Source organism: Arachis ipaensis, chromosome B09, assembly GCF_000816755.2.
Source record: "Arachis ipaensis cultivar K30076 chromosome B09, Araip1.1, whole genome shotgun sequence".
NCBI lineage: Eukaryota > Viridiplantae > Streptophyta > Magnoliopsida > Fabales > Fabaceae > Arachis > Arachis ipaensis.
Genome location: NC_029793.2, coordinates 137,520,619 through 137,532,595, shown reverse-complemented (window position 1 = coordinate 137,532,595; position 11,977 = coordinate 137,520,619). Strand labels below are relative to the sequence as shown.

The following is an 11,977-nucleotide window of genomic DNA, read 5'->3' as shown; positions in this document are numbered from 1 at the left end:
ATAATGAATCATAAAATAAAAATAAGTAAAACACAAATTTTGAGGGTTTGATGTATGCCTACGTGTAATATCGCCGTAAGCTGGCGGTGTTCCAGGTTCTCGGGATCTCAGTTCCGTTGAGCTTTTCAAGCTTGTAGGCCCCCTTTCCGATTACTCCTTTGACTCGGTATGGGCCTTCCTAATTGGGGGTGAGCTTTCCTTCTCCTAGCGTGGGGGCTCCGATGTCGTTTCATCGTAAGACCAAGTCATCGGGTGAGAAGTCTCTCCGTATTACGCCGTGATTGTACCTTGTCTTGATTTTTTGTTTTAAGGCTAGTTCTCGCATGTGAGCTATGGACCTGATTTCTTCTGTGAAGTCTCGCTCGGTGTCCTCGTCACTGCCCCCGATGGTTCTTCGCGGACTAGGGTCCCTGACCTCGACGGGGATGATGGCCTCTATCCCGTATGTGAGGCAGAAGGGGGTCTCCCCGGTGGAGCTTTGGGGGGTGGTCCGATATGACCAGAGTACCGATCCGAGCTCGTCGGCTCAGAGTCCTTTGGCTTCGTCAAGTCATTTTTTGAGTCCTTTTACTATTATTTTGTTTGCAGATTTGACTTGTCCGTTTGTCTGGGGGTGTTCTACCGAGCTGAAGTGTTGGGATATATGTAGTCCTTCCAGGAACTCCCTGAACTTTTTGTCGGTGAACTGGGTTCTGTTGTCCGAGATTATGACTTCCGGGATGCCAAAACGGGTTATAATATTTCTCCAGAGGAACTTGCGACATTGGGCTGCCGTGATAGAGGCTAGGGGTTCGGCTTTGACCCATTTGGTATAATAGTCTACTGCGACTATGATATACCGGAGTTGTCCTGGGGCCGTTGGAAAGGGGCCAACGAGGTCGACGCCCCACGTTCCGAATGGCCGATCCACCGTTATAATGTTGAGTCGGTGTGGGGCGGCTTTGTGGTAGTCTGAATGCCTTTGGCATTTGTCGCAGTTTTTGACTGTTTGTATGGAGTCTTTAATGATTGTGGGCCAGAAGTATCCAGCTCGGACGATCTTTTGGGCCAAAGTTTTGTCTCTGATGTGGTGGCCGCAGCATCCTTTGTGGACTTCGCGAAGTATGTACTCTGTGTCCCCGGGCTCGATGCATTTGAGTAGGGGTTGCGAAAATCCTCGTTTGTATAGTTGTCCTGTTATGACAGTGTAATTGGCGGGTTCTCTTTTTATCCGATTTGCTTCTTTAGGGTCCTCGGGTAGTATTCCATCAAGGAGGTATTGTAGGATATGAAAGGTCCATGATTCCTGGTTGGAAACTGGTAGGACGGTGCCGGGCGTCGCCGATACGGATGGCGTCCTGGCAACTTCCTGGATTAGCGACCGGTTACCTTGTCTTGGCTTGGTGCTGGCCAGTTTCGATAGGAGGTCTGCCCTGGCATTTTGTTCTCTGGGGACGTGCTGTATGGTTACATGATCGAATTCTTCCTTTAGCTTGTTTACTTTGGTGAGGTATTGTTGGAGCAGGGGGTCTCTTGTTTGGTAGTTTCTGTTAACTTGGGAGCTGACTACCTGCGAGTCGATGCATACCTCCAAAATTTTTGCCCCGACTTCTTTGGATAGAGTTAAGCCGGCTAAGAGAGCTTCTTATTCTGCTTGGTTATTGGATACCGGGAACTCGTATCGAACGGATTGTTCGATTGCGATCCCGTTTTGACTTTCGAGTATGACTCCGGCTCCGCCGGAGGTGGTATTAGATGAGCCGTCTACGTGTAATTTCCAAGTTTTGGGGATGGGATTTCCTGGTGTCATCTCGGCGATGAAGTCTTCCATGGCCTGCGCTTTGATTGCATTCCAAGGTTCGAATTTTATTTGGAATTGGGATAGTTCGATGGACCATGCTAGCATCCTCCCCGCTAGGTCGGTTCGGACCGTAATGGGATGGGCTTGGAAGTATTGTCAGAGACGACGGGATGCCGTGAGGAGCGCGAAGGCGAGTTTCTCGAGGCGTGAGTAGCGTGATTCTGTGTCTTGTAAGACTTTGCTTATGAAGTAAATGGGCCGTTGGGCTTTATTCTCGTCTTCTCAGATGAGTGCTGCTGTGAGGGCTTCTTCTGTTATAGATAAGTACAGGTAAAGGATCTCTCCTGTTTGGGGTTTAGCGAGAACCGGGGGTTCCACTAGGACTTTCTTGAAATGTTGGAACGCCTTTTCACATTTTGCTTCCCATTTGAAGGGGGTTCCCTTTTTCATGAGTTTGAAGAAAGAGATCGCCTTTTGAGCCGACGCGCCGAGAAAACGGGATAATGCGGTTAGCCGGCCAGTGAGTTTCTGGATGTCTTTGAGGTTTTTTGGGCTTGCCATTTCAAGGATGGCTCTGTATTTTTCGGGGCTTGCCTCTACCCCGTGTTGTGTGATCATGAAACCGAGGAACTTTCCTGCTTCCATCCCAAATGCACATTTGGTTGGGTTGAGGCGCATTCGATGTTTCCTTAAGGTATTCATTATGAGCTCGAGGTCGCTGATGAGTTGTTCGCTAGATTTGGTCTTCACAAGCATGTCGTCTATATAGACTTCTAGCTTGGTCCCGGACAGGTCTTGGAATATTTTGTTAACGAGTCTTTGGTAGGTGGCTCCGGCGTTTTTTAGACCGAAGGGCATGACTTTGTAACAGTATGTGCCGTCGGGGGTGATGAAGGCCATTTTTTCCGCGTCGGACGGGTGCATGGGTATCTGGTTGTACCCAGAGTATGCGTCCATGAAGCTGAGGTATTGGTGGCTGGATGCGGCGTCTACTAGTCCATCAATGTTTGGTAGGGGGAAGGCGTCTTTTGGATAGACTTTGTTTAAGTCCGTGTAATCGACGCACATCCGCCATTTTCCGTTAGCCTTTTTTACTAGTACGACGTTAGCCAGCCAGGTCGCATAGGGTAGTTCCCTGATAAAGCCTGCTTCGAGGAGGGCTTTGACTTGTTTTTTGACTTCGGCAGCTCGGTCGGGGGATATTTTTCGTCTCCTTTGTGTGACGGGCTTAGCCATTGGATCTACGGCTAGCCGGTGGGATATTAGGTCGGGGTCTATGCCCGGCATGTCGGCGGGTGTGATTGCGAACATATCTCTATTCTGTTTTAAGAGGCGTGAGAGGTCCTCCTTGAGGTTGTAGGGGAGGTTCCGATTGATGAAAGTGTGTTCTTCTTTGGTTTGGCCTATTTGTAGCTTCTCCATGTCCCTCTCTGGTTCTGGTCGAGGTTGCCCGTCTTGTCGGGTGTCCAGGTCGGCTAAGAATATGCCGGCCGCGTCCCGAGATCTCTTTCCTAGGGCTAAGCTAGTGTTGTCGCATTCTACCGCCGTTTCCCAGTCTCCGTGGATAGTCCTGACGGAGCCATCTTCTGTTGTGAACTTCATTGGAGGTATTTGGTGAAGATGACGGCGGAGAGGTCATTTATTGTTTTCCTTCCAAGGATGACATTATAGGCGGTGGAGTCTTTGAGGGCTACGAATTCGGACAGAATTGTCTTCCTGTGGTCTCCCTTATGGTAAGGGGGAGGATAATGGAGCCATCCAGTTTGAGGAAGTTATCCCCCAGCCCGGTTACTCCATTGAGGTGTGTTTGGAGGTTGTCGTTGCGGAGTCCGAGTTTGTCGAAAGCCCCTCTGAAAAGGATGTTGGAGTCTGCTCCCGTGTCGACTAGTATTCTTCTGACTAGTCCAGTTCCGATCTTTGCCGAGATGACGAAGGGGGCATCTTCTGCCGAGGTACCGTGCTGACAATCCTCGGGGGAGAACGTTATTGCTTTATCGGTGGTGGTTGAATTTTGTTGTCTGACTGAAATTACTTTGAGGTCCTTTTTTAGTGCCGATTTTGATTTCCCCGGGACATCTTTGCCTGTGATGACATTCACCATAATGGTTGGGTCGGCTTCCGGCCTTTCTCTGGGGCCTTGTCTTTGTGCTCTCGGGTTATGTCCTTCTCTTTCTAGTGATCGTTCCTTTTCCGCGCGTCTTGGTTCCCTGATAATTTTGGCAAACTCGGGGAGTTTGCCATCTCGTATAGCTTGTTCAAGGGCGTCTTTTAGATCAAAGCAGTCCTGTGTCCTATGTCCGTATCCTCGGTGGTAGTCGCAGTAGAAGGTCTTGTTGCCGCCTGTTCTCTCTTTTAGCTGTCGGGCCTTCGAGAGGATGCCGCGGTCTGCTATTTGGTGGTATATTTCGGTGATCGGTGCTGTCAGTGGTGTGTAGTTGGAGAATTTTCTGACTCTGGGGGGTCGGTTTGTGTTCATTGGCTTGTGGTGTTCTTTCTGATTCTCTCTGGGGGAGGGGTTATGCCGCGGTGCCGATAAGCCGTGTTGTGTGCTGCCATGCTGCCGTTTGTTGGCGGCTACGACTTGGCTTACTTCTTCGTCGTTTATGTACTCCTTTGCGATGCTTTTTATTTCGTGCATAGTCCATACTGGTTTGGTAGTAAGGTGTTTTTGGAAGTCCTCGTTCATGAGTCCGTTTGTAAGGCAAAGGCTTGCGACCGAGTCTGTGAGTCCGTCGACTGTCAGGCACTCGTCGTTGAATCGGTTGAGGTACTTCCTTGTGGACTCGTCTTGTTTCTGCATGACTCTCAATAGGCTGATGGGGTGTTTGGCTTTGGTGATTCTGGTGGTGAATTGGGCCATGAACTTCCATGAGATGTCGTGAAATCTGGTTATGGATCCGTTGGGAAGGGCATTGAACCAGTTGATCGCTGGCCCAGCTAGGGTTACTGGGAAGGCTCTGCATCGGACGACGTCGGCAGCGCCTTCTAGGTTCATCCTGGCCTCGAAGGCCGTTAAGTGCTCCTGGGGATCTTTGGTTCCGTCGTACTTCATGTTCGTGGGTTTATCAAAGCCTTTAGGGAGTTTTGCTTTGAAGATTCTCTCGGTGAAGGGAGTGGCTCCCATTATCACGTGGTCGTTTCTCGTGCGTTTGGTCTCTCGGTGCCGTCGGTGACGTTTGTGTGAACTGGATCGCGGGAGACACTGCAGTCATACCTTTTGCTGTGTCGCCGTTCTGGCGATTTGCCGTGTCTCGGGTCACGCGAGATGCTTCGATTGTGCTTCTTGGTATGTCGTCGTTCTGGCGATCTGCCGTGGCGAGATCTTGATCTGGAGGTTGCGTGACTTCCGTTTTCGGCGTTTGTGTTTTTCCTTAGTAGCAACTCGGCCCTCGAGTTCCTGTACTCGGAGGCAGAGGTCTTTGATTATTTGGGCTGCTTTGTCTCCTAGGTCTTCGGGATGTCGTGCTTCGATGATAACGGGGCCGTTCTCTTTGTTATGCACTGGAGTAGTTTGGCGGATGGCGCTTGCTATCCTTCCGTGGGGTACAACTTCTTGGTGTTCAGGAGTAGGGTTCCTTGTTCGGGAGTTATCTTGGTGGCTAACGGAATGCTCTTCGAGTTCGTCCGCCATTCCGACTTAATCGGTGCAAGTTTCCCACAGACGGCGCCAATGTACTGGATGCCTCCGGTACGGGTTGAGAGATGGATCGGGAACTTGCAGGTCGAGGCGGATGCCGGATTATTTGACTGGAGCAACGGGGGGTGGTACCTGCAAAGACACTCCAATGCTCAAGTCAGAATGGATCTAAGAGGTAGAGGGTGTGTGGAATGAATGAATACTTGGAGGGACCTGGGTCCTCTATTTATAGGCAATGGTAGTTATCTTATCTTATCTTATCTGGCTAAGATAAGGGAGACGTTTGGATTTGAAAGTTGGTTAGGAGCTTCCATGGGCCGGTTTCAGGCCTTCCAGAAGGGTGAAGTAGTTTGGATCCGGGTAACCGGGTTTGGAGACGGTTCCGGGTGTGGAAGTCGTGGGCCGGATCCGTAACACATACGTTTAGCAAAGAATTAACATTAACATTGACAACGATAGTGTAATCTACATAAAAATAAAGGATAAAAAATATAAAAAATTAAGATTTAAAAATAATTTTATAATATTATAGAAAGATAGAAATTTTAAAAATGTTAATATTTTGATAATTAAAAATAATATTTAATTTTTCTAATTTTACTTTTCATGAATCAGGATAACATGTATTTTTAATGATATTATTACAACTAATTGATATTAAAAAATATAAATTGTTGAAAAGAAAAAGAAGTGATATATAAGTGACAGACAATATATAACTCATGAATACAATTACAAAGAAATAGAAAAATTAATAAATACAATCACACAATGACCTAATACATATGTTTAGCAAATTAAAAAAAATAAAAATAAAAACTATGGTCATCAATCAAATTCTAATTGTGCAAAAAAGAATAGCAAGAACTGAGAGGGAGAAGGAGAAAAATGTATGAGATTATGTGAGAGGAGGTAAAGAAAATATGTAAAATAAATGTTGATTTATATAATAAATATAAAAATAAGTAATGAGTATAAAAGGAGAAGAGAAAGAATGAATTTTTAATTAAATTTATACCTATTAAAAATAATTAATATTAGCATTGAAAGTAATAGTATAATCTATATAAAAATAAAGGATAAGAGAATATGAAAAGTTAAGGTTAAAAAAGAATCATATAACATTATATAAAAATAGATTATTATGAGAAAATAAAAATACAATGAGAATCTTATGACATAATACAAAAATAGAAAATTATGTTTACGTTATGTGAATTAGTCACTTAAACTGACGTGACATAATATTAAAAAGCTAAAAGACTAATAATGCATCTAAAAATTATTTTAAGCTCTGTTTTAATATATTACTAATAGATTGGAAATGAGTCAAATGACTATTGTTGTGGATAATATTGTAATTACACTTATATTATACATTCAAGTCTTTTTGATAACTAAGTCCAACCAAGTTGATCCAAGTTCAATAAAAATCAGTTTCATTAGTTGAGCGTACATACAGGCTCCAACTGCGTGAAACGGTTCGTGCGTTCTTCTTCTTCTTTTTCTTCTCCTTCTTGTTAAGAGAGTAAATAAGAAGGTAAAACAAAAAGAAAAAAATGAATAAGAAAAGAAAATGACAGTAGAAAACGAAAATGAAAGAGAATAAAATGACAGTGTGCATTTACATCATTCATTGTCTTCGAAAATGAAATACCTGTTCAAATAAGATCAAAGAGCATTGATTGTGAACGAAGAGAATATAGAGAACAAAGAGAACACAAAGAAGGAAGTGAACGTAGAAAACATTGAGAAAATTAAAAAAAAAAAACGAAATCCGCATAGAAATGGCAGTTATATATAGTCGCGCGTTAATTCAAATAGTTGTTAGAGGTAGTGGCGCATGAAAATAAATTAGGTTATAACAATTAACTAAGTTTGGTTAGTCTAGTAGTTAGTTCACTAGTCTATTTAAGCAAACGCCAGAGGTTAGAATCTTACCTTATGGATATAATAACCTATTGGCCAACAATAAACTCTTAAATGTGACAGATTAGTTTTTAACCTACTAGATTAAGAGAGATCGTGACAAAAAAAAAAACCAAAAATTATAGCAATTTAATTGAATTTAGTTAGTTAAATAATTTGGATATAAAATTTTATTATTGTAATAATTAATGATAATAAAAGGCCGACAATTCCTTGTCATTATTCAAATTTGTTATAAAATAACTAAATAAATAAATAAGGAAGAGGTAACAAACAGAAATATAATTAGATAACAATATTAAACACAATTACTATCTCAATATAAAAGAGATGATACTTATATATGTATTAACATATGAAAGAAAGAGAGGAAGAGTTTTGTATATAGATAATATAAATAGAGAGAGAATTTTTATTGCTTCTGTATATGTGTGTAATATTCTTGAGATTGCTCCTCTATTTATAAACGTATGAAGTTTGCTTTTCAACTTCATTTAGCATTGGAAATAAAATTCAACCGCCCATATTAATGGGCATCTAATTTGATCTTATCACAATACTCCCCCTTAGATGCCCATTTAGGATTATTGCCTCGTCAAAACCTTACTAAAGAAAAACCCAGTGGGAAAAAAACCTTAGTGAAGGAAAAAGAGTATAATATCCTTTAGTGATAGAGACTGCCTCATTAAAAACCTTGTCAAGAAAAATCCAATGGAAAAAAACCTGACCAAGGAAAACAGAGTACAGTCTCCCCCTCTTGTCGACATCAGTTGATGTCTCGAAATCGGCGCATCCCAATCTCATGTACCAATCTTTCAAAGGAGGATTTTGGGAGTGACTTCGTAAATAAATCTACCAAATGTCACTTGAGCAGATCTGTTGGACATCAATTGTCCCTTGATTTTGAAGATCATGATTGAAGAAGAATTTGGGAGAAATATGCTTTGTTCTATCACTTTTAATGTATCCGCCTTTAAGTTGAGCAATGCATGCTGTATTATCTTCAAACAGGACAGTTGGAGCTATCTTATGATCAATCAGTCCACATGATGACAGAATATATTGAATCAGACTCCTCAGCTAAAAGCACTCGCGACTAGCTTCATGAATCGCAAGTATTTCGGCATGATTAGAGGATGTTGCAGCAATCGTTTGTTTCGTGGACCTCCATGATATAGCTGTACCACCATATGTGAACATGTATCCTGTTCAAGATCTCCCTTTATGTGGATCAGACAAGTATCCAGCATCTGCATAGCCAACTAATTGTGACTTGGATCCATAGAGATAAAACAATCCCATATCAACCGTTCCATGAAGATATCAAAATATTTGTTTGATTCCACTCCAATATCTTCTGGTTGAAGAGGAACTATATCTTGCTAGTAGGTTCACAACAAATGATATATCGGGTCGTGTATTATTAGCAAGATACATTAGCGCTCCAATGGCACTAAGATATGGTACTTCTGGACCAAGGATATCTTCATTTTCTTCTTTAGGACAGAATTGATCATTTTTCACATCCAAAGATCTTACGATCATTGGAGTACTTAATGGATGTGACTTATCCATATAAAATCTCTTCAAGATCTTTTCTGTGTATGTTGTTTGATGAATAAAGATCCCTTTTTTTATATGCTCGATCTGCAGGCCGAGACAAAATTTAGTTCTTCCAAGATCTTTCATCTCAAACTCTTCTTTTAGAGTTTTTATAATTGTTGGAATCTTTTCAGAAGTCCCAATGATATTTAAATCATCAACGTACACAGCAATTATAATGAATCCAGATGCAAATTTCTTTATGAAAACACATGGGCAAATATCATCATTCTTAAATCCATTTTTGGGCAGATACTCAGTAAGACGATTATACCACATTCGTCCAGATTGCTTTAGACTATATAAAGATCTTTGTAATTTGACTGAGTATAACCCCTGTGAATATTCATTGGATGGTTTAGATATCTTTAATCCTTCAGGGACTTTCATATAGATATCACGATCTAATGAGCCGTATAAGTAGGCTGTTACCACATCCATTAAATGCATATGCAATTTATGATATGCAGATAAACTGACCAAATAACGCAATGTTATCGCATCCACTACAGGGGAATACGTTTCTTCATAATCTATACCGGGCCTTTGTGAAAAACTTTGTGCCACAAGTCGGGCTTTGAAGCGCACAACTTCATTTTTCTCATTTCGTTTTCTCACAAATACCCACCTGTATGCAACAGGTTTTACATCTTCTGGTGTACGGACTACAGGTCCGAAGACTTCACGTTTTGCAAGTGAGTCTAATTCAGCCTTCATGACTTCTTTTCATTTTGGCCAATCATTCCTTTGTCGACATTCTTCGACTGATCTTGGCTCAAGATCCTTACTTTCATGCATGATATTTAATGCCACATTATATGCAAATATTTCATTGACAATTGTCTTATTTCGGTCCCATTTCTCTCCTGTAAAGACATAATTTATCGAGATCTCATCATTTTCACAATTTTCAGGTACCTGAACGTCTTTTGGCGTTAAAACTATATTAAAATTTTGGACAACTACAGGTGTCTTTACTATGTCTTTTTCAACAGGAATAATATTTACCTCTTTTCTCTTTCGAGAATTTTTATCTTTGGAACCGACAGGCCTGCCACGCTTCTGGCGTGTATTTGTTTTAGTGGCTATTTGTCCTACTGGGACACCAATTCGAATTGGGGCATTTTCTGCCCTGCCACACTTCTGGCATGAATTTGCTTCAGTGACTACTTGTCCTACTGGGACATCAATTCGAATTGGAGCATTTTTCTCTGGTATATAAGATTTGGTTATCCTCTTTGTATCAGAAAATGCATCAGGCAATTCATTTTCTATTCTTTGCAAATGTATAATCTTTTGAACTTCTAGTTCACATTGCCCTGATCGAGGATCTAAATGCATCAACAATGATGCATTCCAATTAAGTTCATTTTCAAGAAGCTTATTCTCTCCTCCTAATGTTGGAAATTTTGATTCATCAAAATGACAATCCGCAAACCGGGCTTTAAATACATCTCCAGTTTGTATCTCAAGATACCTCACTATAGAGGGAGAATCATATCCAACATATATTCCAAATTTTCTTTGGGGTCCCATTTTGATGTGATTAGGTGGTGCAATGAGAACATATATCGCACACCCAAATATTCTTAAATGGGAAACATTTGGCTGCCAGCCAAAAAGCTAATTACATAGGAGAGAACTGATGGTAACTCGTTGGCCTCAAACGAATAAGTGCTGCAGTATGTAAAATAGCATGCCCCAAACTGAGGTTGGGATATTTGTTCTCATAAGTAAGGGTCTAGCAATTAATTGGAGGCGCTTAATAAGTGATTCTACTAACCCATTTTGTGTGTGAACATAAGCTACTGGATGTTCAACACTTATTCCATTAGCCATACAATATGCATCAAAAGCTTGGAAAGTAAATTCACCAGCATTATCAAGACGAATTGCTTTGATTGGATTTTCTGAAAATTGTGCTTTTAATTGAATAATTTGAGCCAGTAATCTCGCAAACGCCAGGTTGCGAGAAGATAATAAGCACACATGTGACCATCTCGAAGATGCGTCTATCAGGACCATAAAATATCTAAAAGATCCACATGGTAGATGAATAGGTCCACATATATCACCTTGTATCCTTATTAGGAATTCAGGGGACTCAAATCCAATCTTTACTGGTGATGGCCTTAAAATTAACTTCCCTTGAGAACATGCAGCACAACAAAATTCACTAGATTTAAGAATCTTTTGGTTCTTTAGTGAATGTCCATGAGAGTTTTCAATAATTCTCCTCATCATGGTTGTTTCCGGATGACCCAATCTATCATGCCAAGTTATGAATTCATTTGGGATAGTAAACTTCTGGTTTACAATGGCATGTGATTCAATTGCACTAATCTTGGTATAATATAACCCAGATGAAAGTGAGGGTAATTTTTCTAATATAACTTTCTTATTTGAATCATGAGTTGTGATACATAAGTACTCATGATTTTCCTCATTCATAGTCTCAATATGATATCCATTTCGGCGAATATCTTTGAAACTCAACAAGTTCCTCAGAGCCTTGGTAGATAATAGTGCATTATTTATTACAAATTTTGTTCCTCCAGAAAACAAAATTATAGATCTTCCGGAGTCTTCTATCACATTGCCCGAGTCAATAATAGTATTAACATACTCTTCTTTTGGCACAAGATGGGTAAAATATATATCACTTTTAAGAATAATGTGCGAACTTGCACTATCCGCAAGGCAAATATCTTCAGAATATGTCCTTGCCATTTTTCTTCAAAAATAAATGATAATTATAAAATGAGTAGAAGTACATGCACAGTCAAAATTATTCACATGAATACTTAACAAATACATACATATATCAAACTATTCCATCATTGATCAAATAGCCAATATTTCCTTCAGAATCCTCAAAGAAATTAGATACATCATAATGAATGGTGAAATTTTTATCATTTGAAACAAAATTTGTTTCCTTCCTTTGTCATCCTTTTTCAAGGATGCTTTATAAAAATCACTTAGGTGCCTTGGGGTACGACAGGTACGTGACCAATGGCCCTTTCCAC

The 11,977-nt window shown here is 40.9% G+C and overlaps 1 protein-coding gene across 1 annotated transcript; it reads right to left on the bottom strand.

The window, feature by feature from the left end:
• LOC107616336 lies at window positions 3,471-4,904 on the bottom strand. The gene has a single exon (XM_016318305.1). It carries the CDS (start codon window positions 4,902-4,904, stop codon window positions 3,471-3,473), a length of 1,434 nt encoding a protein of 477 aa, XP_016173791.1.

What these genes read in the sequence shown, in the direction of transcription:
- LOC107616336 (XM_016318305.1), bottom strand. Translation starts at nt 4,904, where the DNA reads ATGGGAGCCACTCCCTTCACCGAGAGAATCTTCAAAGCAAAACTCCCT.